The 17,121-nt window shown below is 49.5% G+C and overlaps 5 protein-coding genes and 4 non-coding genes across 9 annotated transcripts; 3 read left to right on the top strand and 6 right to left on the bottom strand.

Annotated features, from left to right (window-relative positions):
• Positions 1–3,387: 3,387 nt before the first annotated feature.
• CTHT_0018970 (uncharacterized protein) lies at positions 3,388–3,612 on the bottom strand (the record flags this gene model as incomplete). Its single annotated transcript, XM_006692327.1, has 1 exon — positions 3,388–3,612. One exon carries the CDS (start codon positions 3,610–3,612, stop codon positions 3,388–3,390), a length of 225 nt encoding a protein of 74 aa, XP_006692390.1.
• A 121-nt stretch (positions 3,613–3,733) lies between these two features.
• CTHT_0018980 (uncharacterized protein) lies at positions 3,734–6,497 on the top strand (the record flags this gene model as incomplete). The annotated part of the gene is made up of 6 exons (XM_006692328.1): positions 3,734–3,850; positions 3,914–4,550; positions 4,603–4,811; positions 4,966–5,023; positions 5,271–6,264; positions 6,392–6,497. The coding sequence occupies 6 exons, from the start codon at positions 3,734–3,736 to the stop codon at positions 6,495–6,497; spliced, it is 2,121 nt and encodes a 706-aa protein (XP_006692391.1).
• A 4-nt stretch (positions 6,498–6,501) lies between these two features.
• Positions 6,502–7,659, bottom strand: CTHT_0018990 (uncharacterized protein; the record flags this gene model as incomplete). Its single annotated transcript, XM_006692329.1, has 6 exons — positions 6,502–6,647; positions 6,699–6,817; positions 6,876–7,002; positions 7,067–7,161; positions 7,217–7,509; positions 7,576–7,659. The coding sequence occupies 6 exons, from the start codon at positions 7,657–7,659 to the stop codon at positions 6,502–6,504; spliced, it is 864 nt and encodes a 287-aa protein (XP_006692392.1).
• A 359-nt stretch (positions 7,660–8,018) lies between these two features.
• CTHT_0019000 lies at positions 8,019–8,101 on the bottom strand. Its single transcript is given in 2 exon segments — positions 8,019–8,055; positions 8,064–8,101. It is a non-coding gene; the product is annotated as a tRNA-Gly (tRNA).
• A 163-nt stretch (positions 8,102–8,264) lies between these two features.
• CTHT_0019010 (uncharacterized protein) lies at positions 8,265–9,989 on the bottom strand (the record flags this gene model as incomplete). Its single annotated transcript, XM_006692330.1, has 1 exon — positions 8,265–9,989. The coding sequence occupies one exon, from the start codon at positions 9,987–9,989 to the stop codon at positions 8,265–8,267; it is 1,725 nt and encodes a 574-aa protein (XP_006692393.1).
• A 380-nt stretch (positions 9,990–10,369) lies between these two features.
• On the bottom strand, positions 10,370–11,086 carry CTHT_0019020 (uncharacterized protein; the record flags this gene model as incomplete). Its single annotated transcript, XM_006692331.1, has 1 exon — positions 10,370–11,086. The coding sequence occupies one exon, from the start codon at positions 11,084–11,086 to the stop codon at positions 10,370–10,372; it is 717 nt and encodes a 238-aa protein (XP_006692394.1).
• Positions 11,087–11,724: 638 nt separating this feature from the next.
• Positions 11,725–11,807, bottom strand: CTHT_0019030. The gene is given in 2 exon segments: positions 11,725–11,761; positions 11,770–11,807. It is a non-coding gene; the product is annotated as a tRNA-Gly (tRNA).
• A 695-nt stretch (positions 11,808–12,502) lies between these two features.
• On the top strand, positions 12,503–12,623 carry CTHT_0019040. Its single transcript has 2 exons — positions 12,503–12,538; positions 12,588–12,623. It is a non-coding gene; the product is annotated as a tRNA-Pro (tRNA).
• A 38-nt stretch (positions 12,624–12,661) lies between these two features.
• On the top strand, positions 12,662–12,767 carry CTHT_0019050. The gene is made up of 2 exons: positions 12,662–12,697; positions 12,732–12,767. It is a non-coding gene; the product is annotated as a tRNA-Pro (tRNA).
• The last annotated feature ends 4,354 nt before the right edge of the window (positions 12,768–17,121 follow it).

Here is a 17,121-nt window from a genome sequence, read left to right on the forward strand (position 1 = left end):
AACCATTGTTGTTTTCGATGTTGGGCCCATTCCTGTCTGAAGAGAGGGTATGTTTCACTCAGCTGTGTTGGTCATTTCTGTTTGGAGTTTGGACAAGAGGTTACTCTGCGCCCCACGGCTTTAAAGAGCTCAAACATCTCCTGCATTCCACACCGATGGAAGCAGTTTAGCGCAGGTGCCCAAGCCTTTCGAAACCCTTTGAATGCTTTGGCCACGTCTGCTTGTCTGCTTCAACGTTTACCTTAATTTCCCATCTTTTAATGCATCACAAAACCGCGAAATCCCAATGTTCCTGCCGATGTGAATTTGGGCTGTTAGCCTACCCTTGGGCAGCTACCAAAGTTCAAGTCGGGCTTGCTGTGTAGCTTAGCTGAAAGATTAGTGCGTCTCTGTGATGGTAACACATGGCTTCTAGCTACTTGGTTGGGGCCGACTAATGACTGGCATGACGGCGACAGTGTTATTTTTTTTTTTCGGCTCGTCATGCATGGACTGTGATAGATATCTTTGGTCCACAATTTCATGAGAAGTAAACAGCCGATGATTCGTTCCAGATCTTCTGCTTTCTTGAAACATCGACTTCCTGGGAGATGTTGCTTCGTTTACCGAACGGCAAGCGGGACATCCACCCTTACCCAGTTCCCTGGATCAGACGGCCTGGCCGGCGTCATGCATAATTACGGGACTCTTTCTGCTCGTCTCCAGAATCCGGAAATTCAGCGAATGAATGTGTATAGACTGTAATGACATAGATACCTCATCCAACCATTGATCATTTGACCAGATTGTGGACGGAAAAGTCATTGTTCTCGTCCTGCAACTGCGTGAATCAACATCTAGACAAGCGAACCAGCTTTGGAAGACTGACCCTCAGTTTTCAGGCATCATGGTCTCAGGATCTCATCGCTGGGCTGACCAGCATATCCATCGTTGCAGAAACAAAGCCCTCGTCTCCATTTGCCTGTGATTTATTTCCAATGCCACACCTATGTGCTCTCTTCACTTTTTCATGTATAAATGACATACTATTTGTGCAGTCGAAGTCGGAAATCGCCTTCACAGGGTTGGTTTACTAGACAAGATGTCTTTCCGAGGCAGTAGACCAAGCTATAGATAAGTCACTGCTTCCTTAGCACCCTCGTCCTGAAAACCATTTTCGATAACACTGACTGTTGGCTCACGTATGTCAAAACACATCCCATCGTCGTACGTACCTGGGACTACGTCAGGCACTGTTACACAAATGCTATAACCATGGCAGTGAGCATTCAAATGTTCCTCCATCGCACCAATAACTGCTGCGCAAACTCAATGCCACAAGAAAAAGGATCTCAGTCCTCATCGTGAATGAGTCCGAACAGGTTAAACCTATGCGTTATCCTCGCCAGGCCCTTTGTTCCTTGAAACCATATGCGGGGTTCTGGCTGCATGGGCTACGCAATTCCTAATCACCGGGAAAATTTGTACAGACATGGAAGTGTTCCCTCGTTTCCCATGCAGGAGCATATTGGCAACGTCATGAGCTTTAATGACGGTCAACACCATGGCCAAGCTCACAGTGAATTTATCACCAAGTTCTTGAACCTTTCCCGCCTGCAGTCTATGTTGAGTTCCGTTAAACCTGCATTGGAACCCTGAACTACATGACTCAACCACTCGAGCCAGCACCTCTTACAGATATACTACATCACGAGATAAGAAGAGCTCCTCCCATGACTTGATAGCGAATTTCATGTGGTAATGCTTACGGGAGCCTTTGCCCAACATGCTTTCAATCTTAATATTGCAGTTTGATGGCTCTTAAAGGTTAGCTGATGCTGACAAGTGAACTTCAAAACCAAGGAGAAGGAGTATGGAATTGTTTGGACATAACGGTAGTGATTGTGGAATGAAACACTATATCCACTGTCGATATTCGACATAAAGGTCCTAGTTCTTTATCTGCACCACCTCATTCAAATCACTGATTAAAACATACAATATTAAACAATATCATTTGTTAAGCACTGCTGCACAAGTTGCCAATACTTCTCATGTGCTTAGTCCACGACATCCTGGTTAGTAGCGGTTGGGTTGCTCACAGGATTGAGTCGGTCGACTGCGCTCTCCCTCCTAGATTTTCAGCACGTCCTAGTCCTGAAGCCTCCTGGGCCATCAAGGGTGGGTTATTTTAAGTACCATCATTGTCTTCCTAGGCATCCTTAGGATATGGGCGACCTGGGCATGGCCGAAGGGCAATGCCAGTACACTCATCATCCATCTTGAGAGAAACGTGGGCATATATGTGTGTCTTCTCATCCATATAAAGCTTCTTCAGACCGGCTTTAACCTGCTCATCAGAGAGCTCAGACCTTGGGTTGGAGCCAGTAACATCTCCTGAGGAATGCACGCTGACAGATGTGCAGACAACTTTCCCAGAGTCAAGATCCACAGTTGCCATGATAGGGCATCCTCTTTTGTCATGGCCTGGGCCTTGTAGGCCAACGAAATTCCCATGATTGATGGAGTCCTTGATGCGGTCGAGAACTTAATTTTTTTTTTTTTTTTTTTGCTGAACCCAAGGGATCCCAGGTCTCTGTTAAGCTTGGTCACTGTTGTTGTTATGATGGTTCTGCTACATGGTGCAACAATATCAACTCCTGGATAGAGAAGTACAATACTAAATTGTGATGGATAGAGCCCAATCTTGGATGTTTATTCATCCATTGCCTGGTATCATGGAATCATCTGCGTGGCGGGGTCGGAGGGGTTGGTGCCTGCTTCACGGCCGAAACTTCAAGCTGTGGGTGACATGGGCAACCAGGTTTCAGGAGCATCAAGAAAAGGTATATCTGGTAAGCAAAGAGATTGGAAGGTCCTCAATAATAAAAGAGGCTGTGAAGAAACCACTTGTAGATATCTTGAATCACTTGCCAACCTTTCAGAACAAAGGGAGGAAGAATTGCTTAAGGGACACGGAAGAACAGGCATGTAGAAGCAGGAAGTGGTTAGAGCTCTCGACACAGGGTTAGGGTTCAGCCAGGCACAGTGACAGTTAAAGATATTAACAGAGCAGGATTGTCATCAAAACAGTGGAGACTTGAAAGGAAGTGCAATATCTATGATTGAGGCTACTGAAGCTTGTTAAGCAATACGGCTGAGTTCACAGAAACTATGGTGAAGTGTGCGTTGCTCCGAAGCTTGTGGATGATAACCCTAACCCTGTGACCATCAGGCACTGCGTAACTATGCATGCACACTGCCCTGGCACCTAAGCCCCCACAGCAGCCAGCCCCTGAACCAACAAGAGCACAGTCTCTCGGCTCTCATCACACCACTGCTTTTCGCACCATTTCACTATGAACCGTCTTCCGGTATGCCTTTCCAGGAACTTCGTCCATTATGTCCTCAAAATCCTCTGACGTTCTTGTAGTCGGCGCTGGAGTCGCCGGATGTGCGATCGCGGTGGCTTTTGCCAAGCAAGATCGCCGCGTCGTCGTCGAGCGCAGCTTGCGCGAGCCCGACCGCATTGTTGGCGAGCTGCTGCAGCCGGGAGGAGTGGATGCACTCGCAAAGCTCGGCTTGAGTCATTGTCTTGAGGGTATCGAAGCGACGCCCGTTGAGGGCTACCATCTCTATTGGAATGGCCAGGAGACGTCATTTTGGTTCTGCCCGTTGGACGGAGAGAAAGATGCCCCTGTGGGGATGAGCTTTTCATCATGGTCAGTTCGTTTCAAATCTTCGTCGCGCTGTCATGGGCACCGAAAACGCTACCTTGATTGAGGCTACTGCCGTGGAGATGATCCGTGATGGGGAAACCGGTGCGGTGATCGGGGCGAAGTGTTCGCGCAGTGGCGGGGAGCCAGAAGAGGTTGGTTGGAGACTCTGAACACTTTTGGCGCATGTTATGTGCTTACTACTTACACCTTTGTAGTTCTACGCATCTCTGACGATTCTTGCTGATGGTTCCACGTCAAATTTTCGGTCACAATTCACCCGTTACCGGCCTGTATCACGGTCGCGGTTTTGGGGCCTCGAGTTGGTCAATGCTGAACTTCCTATCCCCAGATATGCCTATGGTATCTTGGGGATAGGAGGGCCAATTTTGATGTATCGTCTCAGCAACAGGGAGACTCGGGTTCTGATTGATATTCCGGATGACATCTACGGCAGTCTTGGTTCCCCTGACTCGGTCAGGGACTACATCCGGGAACATATTGTCCCCTCCTTCCCCGAACCAGTGCGGGCTAATCTCGAGGAAGCAGTTAGGGAGAGTCGCCTACGAAGCATGCCCAATGCCAGCATGCCATCGTCCACGAACACGACTCCAGGGCTAGTACTGCTGGGTGATGTCGCGAACATGCGGCATCCTCTTACAGGTTCTGGCATGACTGTTGCACTCAAGGATGCCGTTTTGCTTGCTGAGATGTTGAGCCCGGCAAATGTTCCTTCACTAAATGATACAGGATCTGTATTGGCACAACTCAAGCGATATCACTGGAAGCGGAAGTCTCACAGCGCCTCTCTTAACATGCTGGCCCAGGCGCTCTATCTCCTGTTCGTTGGCAAAGGTTCGTTGTTCCCATGGCGTGATGCAGCATCAATTGCTAAACATCGATTCAGACAACATTGTGGGAATCATGCAACGTGGTTTTGTCCGCTATGTCCAAGGAGGAGAAAAGAACTTTGCAGAACCCGCCTGGATCATGGGCGGGATTGTCGATAGCCCCTTGGTCCTCTTTCGGCATTTCTTCAAGATTGCCTTCTATAGCATCGGCTTGCACTTCCAGGAGTCTGGAGTGCTCGGTTTTCCTGCGGCTCTTGTCAGATCGGTACTGTTGCTCGCATCAGCGGTTCGAATGATTTGGGCGCCAATTGTGAACGAACTGACGTGGTGAAGCGTCAAGCATCTGTAAGCGCCAAGGCGGCCAGGCGGCTTACACAGTAAGCTGGCGGTTCGCGCTGGTTGGCAGCTTTCATATGCAGGGCGGCAACGGAAACAACGGTGGCGGCCGAAGTGCTGTTGCCGATGCCACGCAATGTTGTTTGTCCAGCCTTACCGTTCTGGCCGAAAAAGTCTGAACGAGGCATCAGTGATGATCTCCCGTATGGCCCGAAATCCTTTGCAGTTTTGAAAACCACGATCATGCGATAAGAGATACATCTCTTGCAGTTACCATCGTATATTTGTGCCCATGATGGCATGATGGCTGCGACAGAAGGGACAGTAGGCTGGACCTCGTCCCCAGATGTCAGGGGCACCCTTGACATTTTATGCTCGAACTTCTTAGTCCTTTTTGTATGCGTCTGGACAATCTTGCACCACAACTTGCAAGCAAAGGACGATGGCTACTGGACGATATTCTTTCGCAAGCTGCGCTGGGCCGTGCTCGCGGTGGCAGCGCCCGAGATGCTCACACTCTTTGCCGTGATGCAGTGGAATGCAACCAACATCTCCGTCCGGAAAATGCGCGATCTGGGCTTCAAGAACTGGACTCGTGTCCACGCCTTCTATGCCAATGCGGGCGGATTCTTCCTTAAAGCCCCTGACTTCCCTGCATTCCCGCTCAACGCCACATCGCTCCATTACCTCCTTCAGCAGAAACGCATCACCCTACCCAACCTCTCGCGCGACAACATCTGGGACCGCAGCAAGGCTGACCATTTCGCAAAGTTCGTCGCCTTTCTCCAGGCTGGCTGGACGATCCTACACATCGTCGCGCGCCGGATCCAAAACCTCACTGTGACTCCTCTCGAAGTTTTTACCGCCGCCTTCATCGTCCCTTCGTTTGCTACCGCATGGGCATGGGCCGATAAGCCGCAGAACGTTGCGGAACCGACTGTCCTCGAAGTAGACTGGACAATTGCAGACCTCCTTCTATCAGCCGGTGATGCTGCGAAGGAACCGTACGTCGACACCCCTCTAGATTTTGTTGAGAAGCCCGTATGGGCAGGATGGAAGCGCCGACGCAGCTTATTCCATTTCGGAGGGCTTAACAGGCGTCCATCGCCTCGCATCCCGAACGATTATTCTCCTCCGCCACCGACGGGCACCGAAGCAACGATTGTGTGGGTTGTGTCCGTCATACATGCGGGGCTTCACGTCCTATGCTGGAACTTTCCCTTCCCTACCCGCTTCGAGTCACTCGCATGGCGGTCGGCAAGCGTCATATTACTTGTGTGCATGGCCATTGGCGGGTTAGTCCCCGTCTTATCGACTAGGGAGTGGTTCGACTTTGAGTTCAGCATGATCTGGATCTGGGTCAAGGAGGCGAGGAAGATGACGTGGGTTAGACGATGCCTTTTTAATAGGATTGTGGACTGTGCATATGTGGTGTACATCCTGGCAAGGGTGGTCATTTTAGTGGTGATTTTTCTGCTTTTCGGGCCATGCCTAGAGATGTATATGCAGATGTACAGTGGACGACGTTTTTACCGCATGTGGATTGATCGGATCGGCACTGGTCATCTTCAACTATGTCCGCCTCTCTTCTCTGTGCTATCATCGTGATATTTGACCTGTTAGTACGGCTCCGATCCGTACTCCTCGTTATCCGTGCCATCTCCACGACCTAAGCGGCCCCTATGGGAACGGAGTCTTCCCATCCTGGCATCGAAGATGGGCAAACTGGGTCGGCCGTCGACGGAGATGAACGCATTTGTGTCGGCTAAGTAGTGTCAACGAGCCGTTCTTCAAAACAATGGGCAAATGGACTCACCAAAGCCGGTGGGATGACTGTTAACATAGATGTTTTCCCACTCCTTCTTCGGAGAGTAGTACGCCTCATGCATAATACTCAGATGGGGATGAGTATTGGTGATTTTATTCCACCATTCCCTTCATGCAACAAGGTTAGCTCACGATCTTCTTCCCTACCGGGAACGATGACACATACCAGGCCTTGCGATGCAGGGCACTATGCGCATAAGCATGGAGACCCTCTATTGTGCGGAAATAGCAAAGACTCATCACTTGGTTGGTAGTATGACGCTCAGTCGAGACGAAGGAGGTATGGCCGAGGACTAGCAATGCTGTTAGCTTTTGGAGAGGACAATCTCAGCTTAAGGAAAAAAAAAAAAAACTTACATTTAAACTCCTCCGCCCTCTCATGTAACTCCTTCAGCATAGCATCCATTAAATCGCCCACTTCCTTGAAGCCGGGGCCCAGGATGCCGAACGGACTTAACCGAATCATCAGCAACTACTCCCGTCACGAAGAACCCTCAAGTAACATACTGGTTCGACCTCGCCCCAAGCGAAATCACCACCAATCCCCTCTCTGCCACCTCACCAGGGACTTCGCCCTCCTTGTTAGGTAGCTGGGCAGTCCACTTCCCTGGGACAACGCCATCCATCTGATGGTTGGGCAGCAGTCTCACGGTAGCTAGCACCGCACATGTCGCGCGGAACAGCAGGAGTGTAAGGGCTGGCGCCAGAGCAAGATGGGCTGGGAAAAGGAAGAGGAGGAAGGATTGAGTGATGGCGCCGAGAGCGAGCCATGTTGAGATGGGGAAGTTGTCGCGGAGGATCTTAGGGCGAGGAGGGGTATATTAGCCGCCCAGAGCTCAGAAATGAAAGAATGGAAATGAGCGTACAGAGTAGAAGTACGTATCTGAGAGCTTCGCATGGACATATGTCCTTGGCACCGTATTCCTGGACACCAATGGCTCGAACTTCATCTTGACCGCCTTCTTGTCGCCTTTCTCATGTTGTCGCGACGTTGAGAATGAAACTGCGTCTCGCCGCTGATGCGCTCACATACATCGTTCAAATATTTCCCCCTTATCAAGATGATCCCACCGTGTGTATCCAGGCGGTGCCCACCCGACCACCTAAGGATACGGACCGAATCCCCGGAACGGGAGTGATTACCGGCGATCATTGGGGCCGGATGGGATATGGCCTGTCGTTAGGCCCGGAAGCTGAGGGAGCCATGGAGTTCGGCGACTTGACTCTTGTGGAGCTGGATATGGTGGGGTGGAGTCCGATGTGACGGGGACGGAGCAACAAAAAAGCTCAGGCGGAGACGAAAAAGCTGTGCGCCAGCCGCGAATCGAACGCGGGGCTCATCGAACCTTGCCTGAATGGCAACGATGAATTTTACCACTAAACCACTGGCGCTTATGAGGTTTGATGTCCAAATGGTTTCGGTAGAGAGTTTAACTGCAGTGGCGATGGCAACACCACGAGACAAACGAGTACTAAGGGAGTGGTGAAAACAAATCGAGACCATGCTTTGAAAGACAAACGCAATGCTGAACTCGTAGCTAAATCAACCATCCACTCAAAGATTCCCTGCATTTCCCCTCTCTAACCCCTTCCGCGACCCCTCTCCATCGCTGGGGGGCTTCCGAGGGAACATCCAATCCCAGTAACTGTTCTCCCACCAGCCCCTAGTAATTGTCGTCGCATTGCGACAGTTCGGCTTCTTATACGAGTCGCGATCGCCAAACGGCCACATCGGGATGAAACAGACCTCACCATACCCGCAGCCAGGTGTGCACTTCTTGAAGGTTGTCCAGCCAAGCTTCTGCATCAAGTTCTTGACGACCTGCTTCGCCTTCTCCACAGCAGCTTCGTCGGCATCTTCATTCTCAACAACCAGCTTGCGGACATCAAAGAGCGCGGTGCAGATTGCGAAGGTGACTGTCTCAACTGCAGCGAGGATGGCATGGTCTTCTAATGTCGTAAGGGTGAGGGGCGAAGTATACATCTTTGCGCAACGGGCCATCGCAGCGCTGAAGCCCTCATCCTTCTCTCCATAGTCGATGTACGTGTCCAGAAGTGAGCTAACCTCCACTCGGATAAGTTGAAGCAATGATTCATCCTGAACCATAACCTGCAGGCGCTCTGCATACCTCGCCACAATCATATCCACCACAGCCTGCCAATCAATCCCGCTCTCGGTCTCTGCACCTGAACCCCTCTTCCGCACAAGCTCCTCAATTCTCGAGCGAAGGCCCTTAAGCTGCTCATCCGTCAAACCCGACAACCGCGGCATACCCCTCTCCCAGACCACATCGACATCATACCACAACGCTGAAACAACCGCTCTCCAATCGATATTTGCCCTCCCCGACCCAATCCCATCGTACCGCCTTGCAACGGCACGCATGTACTCAAAGATCCTCACCTGCTCACCCTCATCCTGCCTTCCTGACCCGGGTGGGCCAGGTGGTCTTTCGAACTTGGCATCAGGCCTTTGTCTAGCGCCGTCAAACTTGATCGCTGGATCCTTGAAGTCGCAGAGGATGACTTCAAAGCCAGCTTCCATTCTGATTACTCCAGATAGGCCCCATGCGGTGACCAAGTCACACAGTTCTCTGGCGCGACCCCATTCATCCATGATATCAGCTGTGCGATTGAGTCGGAGCAGGAAGTCTTGGGTATCAAGTGTGCCTTGTGGGGTGTTGCCTGCCGAGGTACCATCTAGGTAGAGGAGTGGTAGAGGGGCAATTGTTCGGTATGTGTGGAGGTAGCCATGGCTTTCCTCTTCTCCGCCAACCTTGGTCCAAGGTTTTGGATGTGGGAGATGATCCTTGGAGGAAATTGCCGGGGGAAAAGGGAAGGGATGTTGCTCATCCTTCGCATTTGGGAACGGAGGAGGTCCTGGGGAGACTCCTGGACGACCCCCAGGTTCACTGCCTGGAGAAGAAGGAGGGGGGAACTTGTGCCTTGCTCGAGCAAATTGTTCGGCATGTTCGATCTCAAAGGCAAGCCATTCTGGGCCCTTAGGTGGGATTGGTGAATGGGTGCCGTGGTGAAGGACAACTCCCGGAGGGATAATCACCAAGAAAAGGGACATGCCATTATGGTTGAGTGAAGATCCCCACTGACGCAGGGCCGAGTGTAGGCTGTTGAAGATGGCGAATGCATTCTTGCGAGCAGCAGCCTCACTGGGAACGATGGTGCTGTTGGCGATAAGCGACTGACCGGCTGCTTCGGGTGTCGCCGAGCACAAAGAACTGACGGCTAGCCCCAGGGCTGCGAGCTGCGAAAGAGTGAGCATTGTCTCAGGCTGATAAAGCAGAGATTCACCCACAACGACATAAAGTCTTCAACTGAAGGGTTTAAAGATCTGTCGAGATTTCTGTCAGGATGCTTTTGGGGAGTCGGGCAAGTGGGGAAGATAACGCGTCCTGGGACGCTTATGGCGCCAAGATCATTGAAACCCTCCCAATCGTGTGGAACAACAGCTGCTGACATGTTGGCCAGGGACGGGAAGACGACAACGGCGAACCTATTTCATTGGTGTCCTCGCAATTCAAGGATATTGTGATTGAAAGCAGTGCTCAAAATTTTAATTTTTTTTTCGACCTAAGATTACAGGAGTATGTTAGTATGATCCTCAACCGAGGTTGAGAACCGATATCTTCCCACGAGACTCACCTAACCCTCCACCTGTTTGATCCCCTGCGCTTGCAGCTTCAACTCAGCTTCATTGAACTCATCATCCTCCGTCGGCAAGTCCATATGAAACGTCGCTATCTGCGCAGCCTTCACGTTCACCTCGCCATCCGTCTCAAACTCCAAGATATGCCCCCCACGCTGCCTGTCCTCAGCAATAAAATGGAAGTGATCACCCGCCACATTGACCCCCATGATATACTCTGGACACCTAAACCCGACTACCGCCCCCTTCACCTTCTCAAAGTTATGCGTCGTCTGCCGACTGCACACATCTACCATCCCCTCTCTCGGCCTGATCTGCCCTCCCGCCGTGCGCACCACCACCTTCGCGAACACACCGTCTATTCGAACAACCAGGAAATGATTCCTCGCCTTGGGGAACAGCCCATTCAGTAGCCTGGTAAAATCCTGCTTCCCCTTGACTGCGGCGCGCGTCTCTATCGTCGGCTTGAACCGGGTGACTGTCGCGAATGGGGTTAGTACCGCAGAGGGGTCGGCGATGTGGATGACGGAGCCGTCATGCTTCATTGCATAGCACTGGCCGTCTAGGACGATCATCTCGCCATCCATGTAGCGGAAGGTTCCTAGGCCGTGGTCGCCATGGGCGAGGATTCGCGAGATGGGCACGCCGTGAGAGGCGACGCCGTCCATCAACGCGGAGACGATAGAGAATTGGTAGACTTCGTTGTAGGACATCGCGTTTTATCCTGTGAAAAATAAGGCTGGTAGGTTGGTGTGTAATCACTGAGCTCGCTCTTCTTATGTTTTTGCAGTCTTGAGTCTTTGACTGTTGAGTTGTGCCCCGCCGGCACTTGTGTGGGGCGAAATAGGCGAGTGTTGCGATTCCAGGGATTGAGCGAGTTCGAGCTCCGGTAGGGGACTTCGAATCCTGGTGCGCCGTCGGATTCCCTTGCCTGCGGGTGCCTCGGTTCGTGAAACGTAATTGTTCACCTGCTCGTTCCACAAAGGCAATGTTTGCCCATGCGTTACTGAGACAAGATATTTTCATCCAAGTGCACTCCAACATAGCTCCCGTCCATCATCTCGGCTCCACCCGGCGCCAAGCTCCTGCTGACCAAATGAGCTACAACCTGTAATTTCGACATGGCAAAATGGTGACAAGCAATCAGACTAACGTCGGTGTTTTTAAACCAAAAGAGAGAATTATGAGTATCTATGATTTAACATTATCCCGAATTGTTACACAAAAATGATGCTGGTGCCTGCCGATCTCAACCCTCAGTTCAGTGACACAAAGTCTCATCAGCATACAGAATACTACTGCTTTACAACGAAGTCTACGAAGATCTCCATGAGGGGAGAGGAAAAAACTATGCGCCAGCCGCGAATCGAACGCGGGGCTCATCGAACCTTGCCTAGGTGGCAACGATGAATTTTACCACTAAACCACTGGCGCTTGGTGTGTTTCGGATGTTCGCTGTCCCGGCAGGGCGGGAGTGGAAATTTTGTGCAGAGCTCAAGGGTAAAGCTCCGAGTGTTCCAGATTGCGTGGGGCGTGGTGTCGTGCAGGTTCAGGTTGTGGTGAAGCTGCAATTACCGCTGGAGTTATTCAGGGTTGCGGGGTGATTGAGAAGGTGCTGGGTTATGATGCCCAGATCTTGGGCCAATGTCAACATTGCAACGCGAATCTTGCATTTTCTTAAATCATTCGAGTTTTTGGTTCAGCATCAGGAAATCCCGATCTGACCTAACTCCGCAAAGTGCTAGGCAAGTTGAGATCGGTTCCTGGGGAGACCCTAACCCTGCTCCGCCGAGATTTGTGCTTAGCCCCACCGCAACTCCCCCGCCAAACAGACGGTGAGGCTCAAAGTCCGATCAGGAGACAGGAAAAAAGGAGCGAGAATCAAGCTGGAATGTGACAAAAGTGTCAAAATTCAATTGCAAAAAAATGTGCCAATATCAAACATCTTTGACGTCCTGTCTCACCGATTGACTCACCTTACCACCCTCAAGTCCCCACACCCTGGCGAAACCCAAATCCCGCACACCCACCTCAACTCCACCACACCAAATCTCCCACCAAACAAAATCCACACAGAGCTCCCTTATAACCACAAATACCTGCCATCAACAACAACGAGACAGAAACATGGGCCGCTGGTCTAGTGGTATGATTCTCGCTTAGGGTTCACCCTGAAGCATTGAGCGAGCTGAGAGACAGCCCGCTCAACTTGGTTGCGAGAGGTCCCGGGTTCGATCCCCGGGTGGCCCCCTTCTCGTTTCTCGTCTTCTTTCTCCTCGCCATGCTTTGGGCCGCTGGTCTAGTGGTATGATTCTCGCTTAGGGCTCACCCTGAAATCCAAAAGCTTGCTCTCAAGCTTGCGAGAGGTCCCGGGTTCGATCCCCGGGTGGCCCCAATTAGAGGGAGAGGGAGAGGTTTAGGTATATTTTTGAGCAGAGTGTCTCTCGCTGGAGAGTTTCCCTTTTGATCCCGGTAGGATTGTGTGATTAGAAGTCACTGAACGCCTTCTTGAGGCCAAGCTCAAGTGCCTGTTGTGAGCAAACTACTTCTGGTGATTTGCTTGGTATGTGCGCACTCTTTCCATGTCTTTTTTCGACTGTCATCGACTTCTTCTCCAGGCAACTTTTGCTTTTTTTCGTCTTTGCTGCTAGCTTCCCTGGAACACATAATTGACAGCTCAAGGAAAAGATATGTGGCTCGGTGATGACCACTTGGATTACCGCTGCGTTTTGCGACATACATCTGATGACTTCAGGTTCATTACGTAGGGAAAATGCTAACCTTTCCGACTGGATGTTAGTAGTTCATCCTATCTTGCAGACAACTGAAATAAGCCATAGGTCCATAGATGTACCGCCACTGCGGCCACACAGTATATTGTGTTGAGTAGGTCCATTCTGTCGGGACAGCCAAAGCAAAGGCTTGGCGGTGACAAAAAGGAGCTTGGCGAACACCACGGCGATGTGAGGCTTATATTGACAAGACCACATACAAAGAGAATCCTCGCGAGCGCTCTTTTTGCCCTTTTTTTACTGCGGGCAGTCAGTTGACAAGCAAAGGGAAACCTTTAATCACGCAGGTGGGAGTTAAGCCTAAGCCTAATCCACCGCTCGTCCGTTGATCAAACCGCATCTTACCACCCCTGGCGATCTCGTTCTCCTTTTCAACAGTTCACTCAAAAGCGTCCTGGTATAGGCCGTCAATGTATTCCCTAAGCATCCTCATATATTTTTCACGCTGCACTCGGCGAGTCGTTGTTAGCTCTACTACGTCGATGCTCTCCGATGTCTATATGGGCAACCCTCGCCTACTCAGTCGCAAAATGGGGTTTTACAAGGATGTCCATCAGTATTTTTAATTTCCAGTACGATATATTATCTTCAGGTGCTCTCATGGATATGACAAATTATCATCAAAATTCGCAGCTTGGATCCGATCAATTCTCTGGCACTGCCCCTGTAAACAACTGTTTCAGATACTTTAACTCCTGTACCTTCTGTCTCACATCTATCTTTTCATTACTATGCTGTTTCATCCGTCAAGTATGGGAAAGAAAAAGCTATACAGACGGGGCGACTTTCCTCATACAGTGTTCAAACAGTTCATCCATTTGATCCACGAGCTTCTAGATGACACTGTTCAGTGGGCTGTCCTCTGATTATGTTGAAATCAGCACAGTTCAATATCTGACTTTCCCCGTACATGTCTTTTCATATGACTGAAATAACAAACAACATAGACCTGCCAAATCACGAGTCAAATCTCCTCCAAACCACCTCCCTCCAGGAACTTTTGATAACTGATTTGGGCTGCAGCAAAGGCGGTCGAGTATTCCTGATCAGCACCAGACCCGTATTGCCGCTTCGTTTTCCCGGTAGGCACAGCTGCAGAAACAGTGACATATTTGAAGAATGGAAAAGGGGCTAGTAGCCAGAGTGTTGTTACGAAGAAGGAGCCATGAGCAGCGAGTCCGAAGCATAACCCCTTATACAGGCTCACCGATGGAATCGCTTTGACAATTGCTGGCATATTTTTGAGAAATAATGTCTCGTTTTAAGATGCATAGGTACCTCCTGAATTATGTTTTATCCTGCCGTTGTACTCTGAATTTAGCATTAGTGTTTAGTACAAAGACACTTTGATATTTCCACAAGATGAAACACTATCTAATTGTAACTTTTGGTAGACATGGGGTTAACTATATCTGGATTGATATAGCACTTGATAGCCCAAACAAACAATAACAACAGAATTAGCAGCTATGCTGTATCAGCTTATCATTGCAATATATCCTTGGACGGTTCTTGTGGTTAGTTTCACGGATAATGTGGCCCTTGTTTCCTTGTCCTGAAGTACACTAAGCATGTATATTATTGTCCCTTGGACATTGAATACATGACATTCATCTTGTAAATTGTGCAAGCCGTAGTGCAGCAGGGTTTGTTAATTCCAAGGTATTAGGGGGGAAAGCCTAGAAAAGGGGGAAATTGGAAGGTGAATGGAGTGAATAAAATGGAATGAAAGAGTTGAAAAATGGAAGAAGGAATGAAGAAAGACATATACAACCAGAAGCCGAGCGTCAGCAGAGGTAGTAAATGGAAGGTGTTATAAGCATCAGTCATAGCATTCACTCTGATGTACAATCCGTGGGTGACGAGAGGGGCACTTAGCCTGATTCTGAGGATTTGAACTGGCTGTTCACTTCACAAAATATCTCTGATCCTTGGTACATATCTTTTTTTTGTATGCTGAACTTATATACCACCTGGAGCCATGACAGTTCGAGGAGGAAGCGTACGCCCGCTGGTGAAAGATGGGATACCCCACGTCCTGTGTAATCGCTCCGAAGGTGACTCTCATAGGCAGTGTATCTCACAAGTCCAGCTGTGCAACCATCTTAGCATTGTGAGTTTACCCTGTCATTCTGATTATGCTCATGGATTGCATGGGGGTGGCCAGCTAGTTGACTGATGCCTCTGGGATTCCTAAGCGTTTGTCAAGCGTTAACTTGTCACTTCCAATCAAAAGGCACCGGAGGGTGGATCAAGGAGGTCATTGTAATACATATGATATAGAGGACAGGCGGTTTTTCATGGTAGAGAGGCCGCCTTCAAATGCATTTCCTATGTGATTGGTCGCCTGTTTCGTAGACAGCAATCGAGAGTTAAGATGCATAGCATCCAAGTGCCGCCACTTTGACATGGAGTGTGCCCAATCTTTGTCATCAGGGAATGATGTCAAGATAGTATCCCTTCAATCTCAGTAATTGTCACCCATCGACCGACTTTTTCAGTGTCTGATGGGATGTTAGATTGTGGAGTTTGCGAACCCATTGGGCATGCAGCATTCGATGTCGCACTGTGCGACACTGCGCAATGCATGCCAAGCACGCCATGTGGAATAGTGCGGGACGGGCCGCGTCGACCATGCAGATCACTCCACATGCCTGGAATGGAATAGTTTCGACATCACTTCTTCCACCTCAAGAGGCAAAGGACAGGTCACCACAATATAATAGAGAAACAGGTAACTTCGAAAGTCATAGGTGTAATATTATAATATTTAAAGACACTTTTTGGAGTCTTGTTATTGACGTTAGTGTATATGATGTAGTAAACAGCAAAGCATCTGCTTGAAGTTCCAAAACTCCTCATAAGCAGGATGTCGGGTAAGTACACATTTTGGGTGTTAAGCCAGATAATTCATGGGCTTGCAGACACATTACACACACACATGCTGACATTACATGCCAAATATATGGTTTGGGTTTAGAAATGACCAGGTGCCCCAGACATGTGATAGGTCGTGAAAACAAGTCCCATTCGGTATCTTGAGGCATACATGGAAGGCTGAATTCATTCCCCTGCAGCGCGAGGAATCATAACAGACTGACCATTTCCAATGGGGATAATCTTTTGAGAAGAGTCGGCGACAGACAACTTGCATTGTGTTCATTCACATCTTCAGAAAAAAAGGTCTGTCTAGACAGCTCCCAGAAGAGACTGGGCAAAAGGGTATTCTCCTACCCAATTAGCCCTTACTGGATCGACACATGAAGTACCTGTGGAACCAAAAGACGAATCAACTCGAGTAAAGAATGGAGGCAACCTATATGAAGGGTTGGCGAGTTAAACTCAAGTGATGAGGCTCTTGTATAAAAAACCTTGTCAATTGTAAGAATACGCCTTGTAGTGAAAGAGCAGTAGTTTCAGAGCCGGTGTGACCGTCAGTTGCTATCCAGTAATTGCTCTAAACTATGTTCTATAACAGGTAACTGTTTCATGAGTCCGTAAGAGACACACACCTCAATTATTACTGGAAAGGGTCTGATAAAATCAGTCCAATGATGTCGGGGTCGAAAACCGGTCGCTAGCCATAACACCCGTTCATGCACGCAACTATAGATGCTATCACAGCTCATGGAATGAACACATATGCTAGCGACGTAATGTGATCGTTCTAACCTCGATTTCTCAAGGATCATAGGCAGGTATGTCTCTTAAACGATGCAAAAACTGCTGTCCTCATGATTATCCGCTGATCCCAGGAGATAATCCAGAGACTTTAGCAATAGCCATGCAACCATTTCCACGGCTCCTCTAATTTGACCCTAGCTCAGGCTGTTAATGCCATTGACAGCATAAACATTATGGGGGCACAAATGTTGAATGGAACCAATATATGCCGACCGCATATTACACGGAACTGGAAATTTTCCTGTCTGGCCAAAGTTTCCCCAGACTCTTGT

This window comes from Thermochaetoides thermophila (genome assembly GCF_000221225.1).
Source record: "Thermochaetoides thermophila DSM 1495 unplaced genomic scaffold scf7180000011815, whole genome shotgun sequence".
NCBI classification, from domain to species: domain Eukaryota; kingdom Fungi; phylum Ascomycota; class Sordariomycetes; order Sordariales; family Chaetomiaceae; genus Thermochaetoides; species Thermochaetoides thermophila.